Raw genomic sequence first — 18,340 nt, forward strand, 5'->3', positions numbered from 1 at the left:
TTTACTAGTACCTCTGTCATGAATCTTCAGTCATGCTTTCTCCTTTTACTCTGTACAAGCAGTAAGGATTTCAGAAATAATCTACCATATTAAACGCATTACCTCATTCTCCCTTTGCACACACAGAAGTAAAAGGTTACAGGTTGGTTGTTTCAAACCTGATTGTTCTGGAAGTCATAATCCAAAGAATATTGGATTTTCCCTAACTTCTCCACTTCTTTTGGTTCTTCTTTCTCTTCCCCATCAGTCAGCCCAGTCTCAGCATCATCATCCTTAAGAGCCTAGAAAGAAGGAATATATTCATAAATAAGGTAAACTCTTCAGGACCAGTTTAGAATAGACACTGTCCTCAAATCTATGTAAAAGCCATTAAAAGCAAGCATGACAGCAGAAGTCCAAATATGCAATTTACATATATTTGTATACTATTTAGGTTGCTCAGGAAGATATTGTAAATCAGCAAGCAAGCAATGGAAGTAGGACGAAAGCTTCTTCGACTATTACAAGCAACCATTGTTATAAAACCTGAAAGTAGAAACAAAATACCAGCTCAATATGAAAAAATTCTTCTGGGCTCACACTGGCTCTTAAAGAGGCAAAAGGAGGCAAACATGCTATTAAATAAGCAAAGTCATACATTCATTCAACTTAAGAATATCTTGGCAATGTCAAACCTGGTTGTGCATGCTGTGAATTGTTTGCAATTGGCAACGCATTTCTGTAGGATTACTATGATTAAGAGCATGTGCTGGGGATGAGTTCTTCCTACAATCATATGCCAAACATTTTTCATGTTTATTTAGAATGAATATGGAAGCAAAGTTTTCACCATGCCATTAGCAAATGCATGTTTCTCTGTTTCTCTCCCTCCCGAGACCAATTTCCTTTTTATTCATTCTCACTATAAAGCTTGGCTGAACCAAATTGATTGCAAGTTGATTTTAGTTTGCTTAGGAGGAAACACAAAAATAAAGAAATACAGAACTGCTTACAGCTTTTTCTATTCCATAAACCCTGCTATTTTTAAAGGACACAGCAGTTACCTTAGATTTTATACATAATTAAAATACTAAATGATGTAATCATTTTTTACTGTACCAGAAAGCAGAAGTATTTGCACTGTGAAAAAGGGAATTCATACAATTATTAAACTGTATGAACAAGAACTAACTTTGTAGATCATATTCCAGCAGAACCTTACCTAAGTAAGAACTGAAAAATGGGCAAAAGTGATGAGACAAATAGTGAAAAATTGTGGAAAATGTGAAAATAAAGTTGATAGTGTGAAATCAAGGAATCAATACTGTGCGTTCACCCAGAATTGTTATTTGCGTGTTAGAGTAAACAGTATGCTTATTATCTATAAAAGCCCTGTCTGGACGAAAGTTCCTTCTATATGAAACTTCTGCTTGCACAGAACTTTTAAGTGCAAGAGTAAGATTTGTTATGCTCTTTTTTCACAATGTGAGGTGGTCTGAAGAACCTACAGCATTTATAAATGGGATGCAGCAGGAGCTCTTTATCTGAAGACAGAGCAAGGCTGGAAAGTCACTATATCCATAGTTGACGGCTGTTGGTGAAGGATGATTGAACATGAAAGCATTAACATTCTCACTCAGCCATGAACACAGTGGGGATCACACAACAATTGTGGAGGTGTGGTAAGAAGAAAGATTGAAGTAGAAAATGTTATTTTTCAGAATCTGGATCTAAACTCAGAAGGTCAGATGTAAAACTGTACAGTATTAAGCAATTATTTCTCTGATTTCAAAAATAAGCTAGAAATTCAGCTGGCACAGCTCAACTGAAATCAATGCAACAACATTGATTTATGCAAGCTGAAGAGTGGGGTTTGAGTTAAATGTCTGAAAGTTATTGAATGATGGACTCTTTACTAGGCACATAAATTACAGTGTACCTGGATGAGACTGGTGGGAAAAGTCAGCAGTGAATAGGAATCACCTGTGATACTGGAAGAGTAATAACTTTTGAACTAAACCACTTCTATTTCAAAGGGCTGAGCTGCCTAAAATGAAAATTATTTTATTTAAGTTGCTGAGCTGCTAGTAAGTTCCCTGGCTGTAGCACAACCTTTTTGTTAGCACAACAACAAAGGTGACACTTCAAAACTGACAGGCTCCATGGCAAGAAGCACAGCCCCCTGCAGAATCACATGTGGGCCTTTCAGTATATGGGGTGATGTGATTAGCAAAACACCTTGCTTTCATTGGCAATAAAAATAAGCTTGAGGTTTTGTGATAATGAAAAAAAAAAACCCAAAAAATGACTCAATCCAACTGAAGCAACCACATATATCAGAGCCTGGAGAAAACAGGAAGCAATAACTCAGAGTGGGATGTTAACTCCAAGACCCACTGCTCTGATTCATCCTAATACTGCCTTAATAGAGGACTCCATGACAGAACAGTGACAAACAGCTCCAGTATATCACTGTTTCTGTGACAGTTGCTGGATTTCTGCTGTTTCATCTACTTTTGACCTGTATTTTGTTGAAGAGGAAATATCCTACAGCCATTCCTCAGGGATAAAAGGCAGAATACAAAAAGAACCTTATATGCTAATTCCTTGGTATGGTGAATTTGTGACTATTGCACTAAGACAATTGTGACATAATCATTGCTAGGAAAATGATATACTCTTCTGCATAGCTGATCAATCTGGGAGATGCCAGAGCTGTAGCTAACTCAATGTGAAAAGATTCTTACTTATATTGAAAATACAATGGGAAGCTAACATCCCTCTTGCAAGGGAATTTTGAAAAGCAGGCAGAAAACATTGCTGCAGGCTTGGTTAACATTGCTTGGTTAACTCTGCACAGGTTATGAAAGGCCTGTTGGAAGGTGAAAGTCATCTCCTGGGGAGATGGAAAACATTGCCTGTTACTCACATCAGCTGAGGAGCTATGATTCTTCTTGGCAATGACTCAGAAACACTGAAGCACTAAGAAACATTAAGAATGATGGTGTTTAGATTTGGCCAAGGTCATGGCATGGGGGGAGGGAAGAAATGACAAATTATTATGTCTACAGGAGTCTGTACATAACCATTTATACTGCCAAGAAAAGAATTTGCTTTCGAACTAGAGGCCAAAGGTACAAGAAGTTGAGTCAAAGGAAGCACAGAAGTTTCGTGTTTGATGCAGCTGCTGAATTCCAAAGAGGAAAAAGAATTGGACTGCTTCAAAGTACTTGAAACACCCCGCAGGGATTTTCATTTTGTATTGAGATTCTCTGAAAGATCAATATTTAATGGAATAGTATTGCAACCCTCAATTTATAGCACACTGTATCACACTATATTGGATCCTACTGTTGTATTGTTACAATCAATTAAAATAAGCAGCTATATTTTACTGGTTTTAGAAACAATAAAATATTTTTAATTATAAGCTAGCTTTTTCCTCAAGCCTCTTCAACTGACACAACTGTAATCAGAAAGCCTGGTTTTAAATGCAGAGGAATATAAGCCTTGCCTTTCCTAATATTTCTTTTAATTCCATGACATTTAAAATGCTTTTTCTGTGAAATACACAACACAGAAATGCCTTATTAGATTGTGCTGGAGACCAGATTTATTTTTTTCTAATTTGTGATGTCTGTGAATTTCACTCAAGTGCTTTCTTCATTTCTGCACAACAGACGCACACAACAATGAAACCCCTATATCCTCTTGCATATGTAAAGTATCTGAAAAATGAAGGCTTATACGTAAGCAGGTCTAGGAATGTACAAAAAAAAAGTGCTTATCCAATGCATGCATTACAAGGTGATACATCCAAATCTAATGAAATCAGCAAGTGGGAAAAGTTACTTTGTGCCAGGGACCTCAACGGCCACACAAGATATATGTTTTCTTGACCTGGAAGACAAAATGAACTTTTGAGCAATCTCTCATTTCATCCGTATTTGAATGAGTTCTGTAATTAGTTCTAGTACCAAGGGACATAAATCTACTTACACCATCAGAATTTTCTGTGCCATGTTTAGCTAATAATGTTTTACTCTCATCTACATCTCATCTGCTTTGTAGTGGTTTCTGCAACAAACAGTGCTAAATTACAGTGATCTGGGATCCACAGCTGAATCTGCTGGTTGTTTCTTTACTTCCATAACATAACTAAGAATGGTTTCACAGTCTCATCTTTTCTTCTGGGTTGTTAAAGAAAACACTTTGTTTTCTTTTATTTTTTTTTTGATCTTGCACCTTTTGCACTACAAAAAGAAAGAAAACCCAAAACTGCTTGTAATTGCAGCTCTGCAAATTCTACACCTTGCAGTGGGTTTTTACATTTCCTGGGCTTCGTCCCCTTCTTATTTCCCTAGCTGCCAAAGCCTTCTTCCAGTGGTGCTGCCTCCAGATACTAAGAACATCCCTTTCTTCCAGCTGTTTCTTCAAAAGCCCTGTACCTCGTCACTGGGTTTACCCCATTACTTTCCACCACAAACCACAGAAGAGGTTCTGGGGATTAAAACAGCTTTATGTACACTTTCATTTAATCCCTTCCAAAACTATGTGTAGAAATCGAGAGGGTTTGCAAGGTATTTAGCATAGCTGGTCTGCTGGTTGCACATGTGCAGAAGCTTGAGGAAAGTGAACTGAGACAAGACTCTAACAAAGCTGCTGGCAAAACAATTGTACTTCCTTGTCTCCTGTACAGACAGGCAGAGGCTGCAATCATGTCTGAGTCACCAGGAGGATGCAAAGACCCATGAAAGTGTATTCTGCGCTTTGATTCTGGTCACAGTTACCCTCATATCTCAACGTTAATGCCTAGTTCATGTCACAAGCTATTTAAGACTGCAAGTGTCTTTCACTGTCATATGCAAAGAAATGCTTTCACTAACAGTGTTTTTAGGGTTCCTTCCACTTATGGGGTGGCCTATGTCCTCACTTTAAAGGAAACAAGTTACCAATTATCATGGAGAGATGTTAGGAAGGGAAACATTGATCGCAGCCTGCACAGTTATTTGCTTCACAGTGCATGCTGCCATCCCGAGTTCCATCTCTGCCTGCCCCATCAATCATTTCCTTTGTTCACATTGTGAAGGGGATATTTTTTTAACATGTGAATGATGCCCAATCCTCAGGCTTGTGCAATGCCTGCTGAGCTGAATGGAAGAAAACAATATGATTTTGCAGTGAGAGTGTTCTGTGCCATGTCCAACAATGAATTTATCAGAAAGGCAATTTTTCCTCCACACCTAGGAATGGCTGCATTTCCACTAATGGCGGTGCCCCTCTTATCAATTTCTTTCACATTCAGGAACACTGTAATCTTGACCTGGCCAATTTTCATCCCAGGAGAAAACAAAAGCCTTTAAAAATTCCTGGCTGATTCTGTATCACGAAGCAGAAAAGCCTGTGATTGTAACACATTCTCTATCACAGCCCCTCAGAAGGAAAGGCAACATTTAATTCATTCAGCATCTGCTTTCTCTCCATGAATTAATTTAAAGTGCATGTTGCGCATGGGTTTCCAGTGGCTGAGCCAGGCTTTGGTCATCGTGAAATCTACTTTGCCATTACTGCTGTAGGAGTGTTGGCCTCACACACACCAGCAGTGGGCCACACTGATGCACAGGATGAGCATGACCCTGCTGTGTTGAGCATGTGAGGCATTGACATTACTTCACTGCTTGTTATCCAGGTTTTAAATGGTCTGTTGTGTTATTCAAATGGCTTTCTTTCTTTAGGAGCTCTATGACACGAGGTCATCACGCTCAGCTTAAGAGCTCGCTGAATTGTTTGAATACTAAAATACCAACTTATTCTGGCACAACAGAAGACATACAGCAAATGCTGGAGGTATTCAGGATAAAATAGGAATACATACGTTGAAGTTGGAGCTGTTAAGCCCCCAAATCAATCTGTTTTTCTTGTAGCCAGTGTTTATTTCCTGGGAAAAGATGTAACTGATCTCAGCTGGGGGCCTATTTTGGAAGTTCAGCATGTGGGTCAGGGCTCTGCTTTGAATGCAGCGCCCATGTACATGAACTAAAAGAAGTAAGCACTCTTGCAAGTTTGCTAGTGTGTTCTGCCCCCACTTCCCATATGGCAGTGCTTGGTTGTGCTAAGCAGCAGGCTGTGAGTAGGATGCAGTTTTAGGCTGCTTGGCCAGTGCATGCTGCTCAATCAATTGTTCTTCAGCCTCCACAAGTGAATGGCAGCAGGCCAGGTGGAAGCATGCTTGGGGACAGAGCTGGCTCCTCAACATGGGAGGACCACTCCAAGTGCTACATTTATTTCTGTTTGAAAAAATTGTCATGCAATATAATTGCTACATAGACTACATCTACTTAACAGTAAAAAAATTAATCTAAATATAGCCAGACATGATTTACTGGGTGCCACATTAATCTATGGAGAAAAAATTGGCAAAGACCTGTTTCTTTTGGCTCAGTTGCTTAAAAAGAGATAAGATCATCCTCTGCCCATCCTCTAAATAGAAATTTACCAACTATCTGATATTCTCATGCTTGAAGGTTATTTTGCTATTCATATTTATTGCTCATCATTTTGTAAAGAATAAACGCCTTTGCTTAAAAAGTAAACAATTAAGTATTTCCAGTGGGGCTTGAAGTTTATACCTCATTGATATGAACTGCTGTTCCTGGTGTATGTTATTCATACCCACTAACTTCAAGCACTTACTATAAGAGTTTAGCTCTCCATATAATCAATGGTTACAGGTAAATGTCTCTAGAGCTTGATTTAAATCACTTAATTTAAGGAATAATTGCATACTTCCTAGACACCACTCATTAGGAACCTGTAGACTCTGGTCTTGAATAAAGAATTCAGGATTTAGTTTGTTAATCAAAATAACACAAGAAAGAACATAAGGACATGGATCTGTTGGACTAGGTCCTAAGGATGGCCACAAAGATGATCAGAGCATTGGAGTACCTCTCCTATGGAGACAGTCTGAGAGAGCTGGGGTTGTTCAGCCTGGAGAAGGGAAGGCTCCAGGGAGACACAGTAGCAGCCTTTCAGTACCTAAAGGGGGCTACAGGAAATCTGGAGAGGGGCTTTGGACAAGGGCATGAAGTGACAGGACAAAGGGGAATGGCTGTAAAGAGTGAAAACTGAAAGACGGTAGATTTAGATTAGCTATTAGGAAGAAGTTTTCCCCTGTGAGGGTGGTGAGGCACTGGTACAGGCTGCCCAGAGAAGCGGTGGCTGCCCCATCTCTGGAAGCGCTCAAGGCCAGGTAGGACTGGGCTTGGAGCAACCTGGTCTAGTGGAAGGTTTCCCTGCCCATGGCAGAGTGGTTGGAACTGGATGAGCTTTAAGTTTCCTTCCAATCCAAACCATTCTATTATTCTATGACAAACATCCTTGACAGTGGAAGCTTCCAGTGGCAAGACCTTCAGTACAGAAAACAAGACATGTAAGAAAATGAGTAGGATCTGTATCTTCATACATCCTAATGGTACAATACGTTACAATAAGAGTAATAAATAAACTTGACAGGAAAAGTGTTTCTTAAAAGGAGGAGAAAAACTCAGGAAGCACGTGAAGCAAGCTCCTATGTCTTCTTGGGAGTGACTGAGAGGAAGAGATAGAAATGCAAGTAAGCCTCGCCTTATGGCTCACAGCTGTTGCTTCCATATTTTCAGGGTTCTGAAGTCTAACATAAATCTAAGCAACAAAAGAGTTTTGTGGAAAACCCTGCAGAACAGAAACACTCATCTGTAACATTGTATCCTCATGAACATCTTATTTTCACATTTTTCAGGAAGTTTTATGCACCCTGCACAGCTGTCTTCTGAGGCAGATGAAAAAGCAGGATGATTGGTCAAGCCTGAGGTTGAATTCATGTACCAATGGGACTCAATTCATTGGACTGTCATATGGACAGCCAATCCATTTTGACTGCCATAGTATAAGAAAGACATGCCCCCAATTTTTCTGACTAATTTTCTACACTGCAATGGCTCTGCAGCACATGGTGTCTTTCTGAGTGTGAATTAGGATCTCACCACATCGTGGATAAGCCATGGTGAGCATTAATGCCACCATGGGCTGAAGATGCAAACAAACAGGAGTTGGCATGCTAAGACCAAGACAGGTGGCACTGTGGAATAAATACACTCACTATTCTCTACACATTCAACTGGGAAAAAAGCAAGCACATGAGCAAACATTGCATAAAAAAGACCACTGCCAGCAACAGAGCTCCTGTCCCTCAAAAAGATCCTCTTGGATTATTTCTGGCGATAAAGGCTTGGGTTCTATAAGTGAAATCCAGGCTCTCTGAATGTCAGTGTGGATTTTTCTGACCTCATTTTGGCTATTGTCTTCATTATGCCAGGTCAACACATATTACTTTGAAATATTTCAGGGCACATGACATTAAAAAAAATTGTTTCTTCACTATTTTATCTCTATGAGGGCAAGAGTGTTCACTGTTCAATAGCTAAAATCATAACGTGAAATAGTCTAAGAAAACCCTTATATGCTGAAGTTTGGTTGGGTGCAATTGCAGCTGTCGGTATCATGTTACTTTATAGCACCTGTCCTGGGTGTCAGCTATTAACAGATGAACACTAATCAGAATATTCTGATGAAGTTAGCACATAACCCTGATGTAAAAGGAAAGCCTATGTAAAGGAAAACCAAACATTCAGAGAAGTCAGGTGGCTGTCTGAAGTTAGTAGCAGAACCAGGAATATACTCCTTATTCCAGAGTGTAGTACATATACCTGATCCCAGATTTCCTATTTCATCTACCAGACACGTTCATTGTAAGTCAAAAATCTTCACTAGTGTGTTAGAATGACGCAATGAGAAAGGACTGAGCTAAAAAATCTCCTTCTCCACAGATGCTTTGTTACCTAATAAAAAGTTCAGATCACCATAACAATTATTTTCCAAAGCAATAGGGCTAAATTTTAGTAAGTTTTCAACGCCACTGTTCATGACTGAAATAATCACGTCTATTCCTTTCCTTTCCTTAGCCCACAGGCTGACCTTAAGCAAGAATTTTGCTTTACCGATGCTTGAAATTCAGACCCAATAAATCAGCAGTTATTATAGCGTCTCTGGAGCTGGGTGTTTGGGGACTTTTTTATTTTCAAAGAAAAAAACAGTGGGAGCCAACAGAGGCATAATCAGAGACTGGCAAGTTATAAAGATGAAAACTGTGATGGGAAGATCTCATAAAAACTAGTTGTCATTCAGTTGCACCAACTGAAATCTGGAGTAAGACCACTTAAAGGAGTTTGGTGTGGAGCACTAAGAACTTAAAGCATGGGCACTGTACTGAGATGATGCAAAAGCCCACAGCAAGTTTCATGAGGTACCAATCATTTTAGCAACACTCAGAAACAATTAAAAATACACACTGTTTTCCTCTACTTTTGATATGGTGACATTTACACAAAAGGGAAATAAAATGAGCAAGTTATTTTTATGTGCCTATCAATTTTAAACTTGAGCTTTCTAGTACAGTTTAATACTTTAACTACAGAAAGAATGACAACCTGTTTTCTTCTGCCTTCCTCTAGCCTCCCCCAAATTCATACCCAACCAAAAAAAAACCCAAATCAATTTAGTTCAGCCTCTTGATGTGTGTATCAAAGCTACTACATATAAATCTCAACTAAGGAGCCAGAGCTGTCAGAAGACTATATGTATCAGAGCTTTAGACTAGTTGTGTCCAAATAGCAAAATAAACCTACCGCAAGTGACAATCCAGAACAGTCATGAGACACAACATAGACAAGGAGGACATAGAAGGAAGAAATAAAAATTAAAACATCCACACACAAACATTAGCAAAAACCATGGAGAAATGACCTTTTTACAGTAATTCATTAATTAACAATTTGACTCCCCTAGAAGGAATCTAATCCTCCCAGTGGCCCTTGGGAGTTGTATACTCTACCTGAAAAAGTAAGCATTGCCTACAATAGAAATGGGTTTCAAGACTGAAAACATAATCTTATTTTCAGCTCATCTCCCACTTTGCCTCAACTGCATTTGCTCATCATCTGTATTATTTCATAAACAGTTTCTCATTTGAAGTTGTATTCATGAAAGTGGACATGTTCAAACACAAATATTCTAATGGAGAACAAAATTTTATTCCACTTTCTGTAAAATCCAGTTATCATATATGACTGTTGAACCGAGTCTCTCTGTCAAAAGGATCTTTAACTGTATGAAGTTATATGGGTCTATAATGATTTGGCATGGATGTCCATGTCAGCATTAACACATGTAGGTCAGAAGTTCTCTTTAACAAACGAAACCAGACTAAGATGGAAATTATATTTCCAGAACCTGGTCCTTTCAATTTACCAAATGGTATTCCTTTCCAAGTTTTGTGTGCCTTGCAAGATGCCTAGTGCCTATCACCTATTATACACTCTCAGAGGAAGGTAGAAGATAATTAGCACTTGCAGGTTCAGGCCTAACAATGACTGAACTAACTGTTTTTGGGTTTTGATAATATTTTAGATCTTTGTTACGTTATGTTGCCCTTTATAATGGCATCAGATAGACATTTTGATCTTCCATTACATTTTTTTTTATAACTAAAATTTACCCCTTTAAAGAGCAAAAGGTATTCTTGTTATTCCCCTTTCTATTTTATGCCAGAACCTCTAAAGTGGTTCAATTCACTTAAGTGAAATATTCTACATTTATCATTGCATTGAGTTCAGCGAGGTATATTAAAATTTGCACTGATAATTCAACTGTTAGAATAAGCAGTCATACAGGAAAAAAAAAAAGGTAGAATTTCACAAATTAGTAATGGAGTTGGTAAAAGTTACTGAACACCAAGGACTTTAAATCTGTAGGCTATCAGACTCCTATGTATGAATTTAAGGGGCCAATCTAAGTAGCCTGGTTTTGAAATCCCAGACAGTGAAGAGGAAGCTTGGAGGTAGAGTTGGTGATCCACTTATTAAAGGTCTGACATTTACGTCAACTGAGAATCTACCCTCCTTAGTTTAACTGTGTAAAACAAAACATATTAGCTAAATCCAAACTATCTGGGCAAAAGTATGTTTAAAAACCTATACAGAATATTTTGAATGGAATTATTTTAAAATATCTATGTGTGCAATATTTCGAAGATGGAGCTTCTTGTAGGCAAGAGACACATGATTCATATTTTTATCAAATTTTCCCATGAAAAAGGTAGAAATTAAACTCAATATTAATTACATAATGTAATTCTGCATTTTAAATACTTATTTTCCAAGAATATTTCCCACGGTCATTTATCCATGTCCTAATGAATATAATTAAAAACACTTAATAATATATTGTAAATACAACAACAGCCTTCATGATATGGAACAAATTCCACATAAATATCAATCATTACATTGCACATTATTTGCTCTATATCAAAGTATTAGGTTTGTTATCATCGGTAGGACATAAAAAAACATCTCTTCATAATCTTTCCATGAACATAATCAAACAGTTCTTCCAAATTATTCTTGGTTCAGTGGGAGGAGTTGGCTAAGAGTAGCCCAGGGTAACCTAACAAACGATGATCTGATTTTCCATGCATTGCTGAAGGGGAAATAGCTGTAAGCATGCCACGTGTACTTATGGTCTGAGAAACAAAACCGACGGTGTCAGATCAATCCTCACGCTTTCCTTCATCACTCACATGACAGTATGTACAGTGGTCTCTATAAAATACTGATATATACCTTAAAAGTAATGAATTTTGCCAAAGTTTACCTTATTGGTGTAGTGTATAGACTAGAAAAGTTAACGATTGTCTAATGAATTGACATTTTAGTAGTGGCTACTGCAATTCAATAGCATGAACAGGAACAAAACAACTCCATCTTCAGTTATTTTCTTTCCACACTCTCTACTGAGCAAGAACAACAAAACCTTGCCTCTTATCTGATAATGGAAACTGGAAATAGCTCTCATGGCTCTGTACCTGTGAAGCCTATCCATTAATTTCCACCTCTTATCTGAGCTCCTTTCACACTCTGCTCATATGGCCCAGCTGCAGCTAGTCATCAGACTTTTAAGGCTTCCTCATCCACTCCCCTGATTTTGCTCTTCCCCTATCACATCTTATGTGCCTGAAGAAGCATGCTAACCTGTTCCAGGCTTATGAACCAGACTGGTGGCTGCTCCATCACTGTACAGTGGCATCTCACCACTTGCTCTGGACTGCTCCATGGGCCTCTTAACTCTTGTGCTCTAGGTTTCTCAAATCTTGATCACCTGGCCTTACTCCTTGGGCTCCCAGCTTTGGCTTGTACTTCTCATCAACCTGCCTTCAGCCCAGCTTTCTTCTACACTAGATCCCAACTTGTGGAAGGAACTACTTATTCCTGATCATGCTTTTGTCCTTCCTCTGTGGCTGGATAAGCAATCCTGGACTGCTCTGGCTCAACCTCGTCTTGGGAGCACAGACTTGATCATGCAATATCTTTACAGTTACTGGTTCCTGCTGAAGAGGTTTTGCAAAGTAATCTAAATTTCTTCAGCACTTTCGGTTTGAAAAACATAGCCCTTTCTCTTCTTAAGAAATCTGCCAATGCAGTGAGGACACATAGATACCACATTTATTTCACTATATTCCTGCTTATTCCCAACAGTTTGTTCCAGGAAGAGCAATACTAAAACCTGGTTAAAAAAAGCTTTATTTTCCTTCAGGAACATATTAGTCAAGTCTATGGCCCTGAAAAATCAGGTCCTGCAACCTTCATTCTCTTGAATGAAGCAGATCTGAAGGACAAGGTTTTGTGCCTTTATGAAAATGATGCTGCTCAAAGGGTATTATGATAATCCTTTCCTCCAAGTTACTCAGTTGACCTACATCTACCACTATCTTTAATCTCCTCCTCTCTAGTACAAAATGAATTCTCCCAACATCGTTGTGTTGAATGGCCCTGTGCTCTTCCTTTTTGGTTGTTTTCCCTTGTTCTTACACTTCTCATTTTTTCTTCTATAGTGTTGTTTCATTCTCTGAAGAACTTCTGCTTTTGTGTAAAGAGAGATTTAGAGTTCAGAGCTATTTTTGTTTATCTATCTTGTAAGCTCAGAAATACTGCTAGAAAGATATACCACCACTGTACTAGGCCCTGGTCAAGTTCTTGAAAAAGGACAGTGAAAACTGTTATTTTGGGGACAACTAAGATACTCTCAATAAATTTTCCCCTTCCAGATGAGTCATTATATGCCTGCTCATTTTTTTTTTTAGCAGAGCAGGAAACTGGCTGTTTTATCAGTGATGCCACACCCAGATTCATCTTTTGTGATACCATGAGATTGAGAGAAGATGCTGCCAATCAGCCCTCTCTTCACAGAGGCACTACTGAGGCAACACGAAGAACTTTTTCTAGACACAGCAAACAGAAACCTTTAAATGTAACTCAAAGAGTTCAAGAAAAGCAGAGGTACTTTACCTGGTCTTTCATGGTTTTCCCTAAATCTTTAACATCTTTCATGTTAATAGCATTTTTTCCTCCCTTCTCCTTTCCCTTCTTCTTGTTCTTCTTTTTGAACAAGCATTTCTTACAGAGACAAAAGCAGCAGGTAAGGATTAATAGGACTGCAACTATGGCTATGGCTATTAAGGCCCAAGGTGGCACTGGAAGAGAAAGAGAAACACACACAAAAAGAAGGTGGTAAACTGTTAGTAGGGTTAGATTTAGAAACAAGCACATTTCTCTCACAGTTAGGCCTTTTTCAATGAGAGTGCCTTGCAGAAATACCTTTCTAAAATATTCTGTCACCATTCTCCCACCTGAGCATTTGCACACACAATGCCCATTTAACACATCTATCTATTTAACATGCCTGGTGACACATATCAAATTCACTTGCAGCTATTTTGATTAATCAACTATCTGAAAACAATTTTGGACACTGCAAATCTGTAAAATGCTCAGCACATTTAGGCAATTACTTGCTTCTTTCTTTAACCAACCTGCCACCCTACCTGCCATTGTGGCTGAACTGGGTGGAACTGACTTGAAATTTCCCTTTTCTAGAATGGCATCTGATCTAAGCAGTCAGTTTTAATGACCAACACTTCTCCTCTGCCCACTGATGTACCTGAGAGACTTGCAGACTCCTCACAATAGATGCAGGTCAAAGTCACCAGCAAAGACTGACCAAGGACAAAGGACTGTCCAATCCAAGGGCAATTCGTCATCATGCCCTAACACTAGCAAAGTTTCAGTACAATAGCTATAGCCTCAGCTATACTTTCCTGTAAAGAAAAGCATGCATTCCATTTATTTATCCAGTCCAGGATGCTGGGCATGGCTGAAGCATGAATAAGTAACAGGGAACACTTGCTATGATAAAATGGTCTTGTTAAAGATCAGAAGTTTTGGAAGCAAAAGGAATTAGAACAGTTACACACAAGTACTCCATAAGGGAATTATCTTCATACAAACCAGCTTTAATGACCACTGATCCCCACATTAGCCGGAACACCTGACAAACCTTCAGACCTTGTAAACATTTTCTAAAAATCTCCAGATGCACTCGTCTATCAGGTCTGCAAGATGCTCTCATTGCATTACCTGAAAGTCTCTAATGTGATACAGAGAGAAACCAAAGAGTGAATCAAATTTGACATGTTGACATCAGTGAATCACAGAAGGGAATAAACAGAGAAAATTAATTGCAAAAAGGAGATAAGCTGAGTGTGAAGCACGGTCACAGGAACTTCCACTACAAAATATCAGTTCAGGAAAAGTACTCCTTACTCTAGAATTAATGACCATTTTTTCTATCTTTTATTCAAATGTCCTTGGTGACAGATACAAAAATAATGCAGGAGAATATTTAAACAATATTTTTTGTAATACTTTTATTCTTCCAAATGTTCATTAAGTGCAGCTGCTGTAAAAGGGAAGCTGTACCATATGTAGAACAAATGAGAACTGATTACTAAACAAATGAATGTTAAAAGATAAACAGAGAACAGGTTAACAGCTGTTTATGGGATGCATTTTATGGAGTCGTCAGCAGCAACTCTGAAGTTAAAGTTGCATTAGATCTTCACTTATCACAACTTAAAAATCTCTATTTCACGCATTAATGATTTCATTTTGTCTTCAAAGCTGACGTGATAACACTTTGTAGCACAACTGACTCTCCTACAAGTAACACTATACTTCATATCTGAACAGGAGTTATGTTGATAAGAAATGAATGCTGTTGCCCAAATTTATCAGCTATTCGGTTTGCTGCCTTGTCAGCAGCACTTGAAACATGATGCCAGCAAATAGAGTGAGCAACAAGAATATGAAAAGGGGTTCTGCCAGCAGGATGGCACCGTGGGAGGAAAGAGAGGAGGGGCACACCAAATGCAGGTAAATTCAGAGAAACAAGGAATTGAGGAGACAGGGAATGTGGGCGTTTAATAGGATATATACATATGCATCCTATGGATGAAAAGCTTGTGTAGGCAGTGAAGTCAGGCGCCTTTTTGCTGAAACTGTGGTGAGAAGCGGTATTCTGGCACTGCTGCCTTGGTTCTCTGGAGCATGAACAATGTAGGGTGCCTTGGGGAGCATTTGAAACACTTGCAGATACCTCAGCTTCTTCTTTATAATGCATTGTCTACTCTCATCTGTTTGTAATTTAATTTCAACCAATAGCTCTTGTGATGCAATTAAGTGATTATCAAATTAATATCTGAGACACCAAGAATTATGCAGAATTCCTTATTTATCTCTTCAGAACAAATACACTTCCCTTTTTATTAAACAAAGCATAAGCAATTTAGGAAAAAAATGGGGTAACCCAAAATCTGGACATTTCCAAGTCAAATTAAACACATAAGTCTGAAAAAGAAAAAAAGGATGGATTTTTTTTTTCCCAATAAAAGCACACTGTTTCTAGCAAGAAGATGGCTCAACAAACACTGCCTTTGACAGATTGCCCAATCAGTGGATGCAATTGCTAGACTGAAGACAAGTGAAACATACAGTTATCACTGGCTTTGAAGCAGTTTTTGTTTGCTTTCAAAAACATTACTTACGTAATTTGAAATGTTATTGATTTTACATAATAAGACGGGATTTTCCAAAACTACTAAAGACTTGGAGAGTTTTCATATCTGTGCTTCCCATTTCATGCTGCTGCCAGAGGAGCTTGAATTCTAGAAACAGGTAAGTTTTTAAAACTTGTTTTCTGTAAAGTCATCTCAAGATGGACAGGCCAGAATGAAATGACTGAAGTCACTAGTCACTTCAGAAGAATCACATCTACAGCCTTTAATCAACTGTGAGTGTCTATAAAACTTTACCACCAGTATATGCACTTTCTTGGTTCTGCACAGTGGCTCACTTTGGAGATGTGTATGATCATAGACTCATAGAATGGCTAGGGCTGGAAAGGACCTTAAGATCATGCAGTTCCAAACCCCCTGCCATGGGCAGGGACACCCCACACCAAACCATCCCACCCAAGGTTCCGTCCAACCTGGTCTTGAACACTGCCAGGGATGGGTATTAGTTAATTCCAGTTGGACTCTACCCACACTTCTGGAAGATTTTCAGAGAATTTCATTTTTCCAGTGTTTAAGCGCATAACAAAGGGAATCTACAGTTTGAAGACTATCTCCATCTATATTAAAACAGTTTGATTAGGTTCAGTAGCTCAGTTTGAAACCTCAGGAGGTCTTTGAACCACGAACCACTGAACGAAAGACCTCTGTGGCAAATGAAGCAGCGTAGGTGATCCTCACAGCAGATCCTGACCAACTGACCAAGGTGACAGAGAGCCAGAAGTTTCTTGCACAACTTGTCTTACCCAGTGCTTGCACAAGGGGGTGCTTTGAAACAAGCAATACTCACCTATGTGATCAAGGAAAAGCTATTGGTTTAAGGATAATTAATATGTGTGTAAATTTTCTGGTATTTCAGTGCTAATTTCTTTGTTCTGCTGCTGTGGGCAAATACAGAATACTTATTTTGAAGAAGCTGTCATGAATTGCTATGTGATTCAGTGATTCTACAAGGCTCTTAAAGAAAAATCTATATGAGGGGATCTGCTGAGTAAGAATAGTTAATAAATAAGGTCTTGAATTAGTCTTATTGATCTAATCCAAACAGGGTATGCTCTAGCACTTACTGAGAAATGCAGGAATGAAGCCTGTCTGTAAAAGGAGGATATACAGAAAATTAAACATATGGCTTACTTCTAACCAATAGGAGGGTCCTGAAAAAAGCAAGCTCTAGGATTGTGTTGATAATCAAACCATTTTGGGTACCCATTTTGCATCCTTCACTCATGCTGAACATCAGACAGATATGGCTGCACTGCAGCTAAGGAGTTGTGAGCCTTCTCATCCCTCTCTGTTGCTTCCTTCTACTAATGCCAGCCAGGGCCATGGGCATACTGCAGGTCATTTGATGCATTTGTAGCATCACAAATACAGCAGCTGCAGTGCACTTACATTATAAGTTCACGCTTAGGCGTGCATTTATGAGGTATATCTACAGACCATATCCGTATACCATGCTTGGACTCATGTTACGCAGTGACCTGGGAGGGCACAATGGACTGAATGGGAATATACGCTCCCAGAGCTCACCTAACAGTACTGCAACTACAAAAGGTGATTGGCCCACGGGAGCAAACCTAAACCAGAGCATTACCCCCACAAAGTTTGCAGTGTGGAGCTGGGTCTTCAGGACCAACTGCTTCACTCCACTGACTTGCTTCTACTGCACTGCACTAAATATAGCTTGTGTCTCAATCTGTCTGTAAGTATTGTTCCACTGAATATGCTAGATTCAAAGGAAAGGATGTATTACTGAGTTTTTCAATGTAAGAGCTACAACTGATGACTTTATATAAAGATATCCTTACTTGGCCTTACACAAAATGCTTGGAGTAGCATAGGTCTTGGGTCTAAAACTGACATTTCCGTTAGATGATCTAAAATTATCAAGTGCCTTAGAGGACATTTGACTCCAGAGGAAAGACAGTAAGAGGGAAGTGTAACAGCATCAAAGTGCTACAGTCTGTAAAACAGAATAAAATCCTTTACACTAATAATTTTTTTCCCTTTCTGTGCAATGTAGGAAGAAACTTTATTAACTTAGAACCCAAAGAGAAGGAAAGTCAGGGAAGAACTGAAAAGACGGGCTGAATTAAAAAGTGAAAGCTTCCATACCAAAAATGCTGTCCACTGGCAACTCCCAATGAAACAATTAAGCAGCCCCATTTAAACTGTGATAGCAAAAGACTATCAGTCAATGGCAGCTTCCATACTATTCTGCAAAGAAGCCCCATGGCATGTCAGAATTGATAAATATTAATAATCTATGTTTCGGAGGGGGCATGATGTGTAACAGGA

General features: G+C 38.8%; 1 protein-coding gene across 5 annotated transcripts in view; it reads right to left on the reverse strand.

The window, feature by feature from the left end:
- The window catches only part of SYT1 (synaptotagmin 1), a 272,094-nt gene that overhangs the window by 81,633 nt on the left and 172,121 nt on the right, over positions 1 to 18,340 (reverse strand). For 4 of the 5 annotated variants that reach the window (XM_061454710.1, XM_061454712.1, XM_061454713.1 and 1 more), the window contains 2 exons: positions 13,422 to 13,606; positions 159 to 281 (listed from right to left, as the gene is read on the reverse strand). In XM_061454710.1, coding sequence (XP_061310694.1) covers positions 159 to 281; positions 13,422 to 13,606 — 308 coding nt within the window. The remainder of the gene's footprint in view (positions 1 to 158; positions 282 to 13,421; positions 13,607 to 18,340) is intronic. The other variant, XM_061454714.1, reaches the window with a different exon arrangement.

This window comes from Pezoporus flaviventris, unplaced genomic scaffold (assembly GCF_033815535.1).
Source record: "Pezoporus flaviventris isolate CSIRO_AGI_PZ_B2104156 unplaced genomic scaffold, CSIRO_AGI_Pfla_v1 ptg000016l, whole genome shotgun sequence".
Taxonomy (NCBI): Eukaryota; Metazoa; Chordata; class Aves; order Psittaciformes; family Psittacidae; genus Pezoporus; species Pezoporus flaviventris.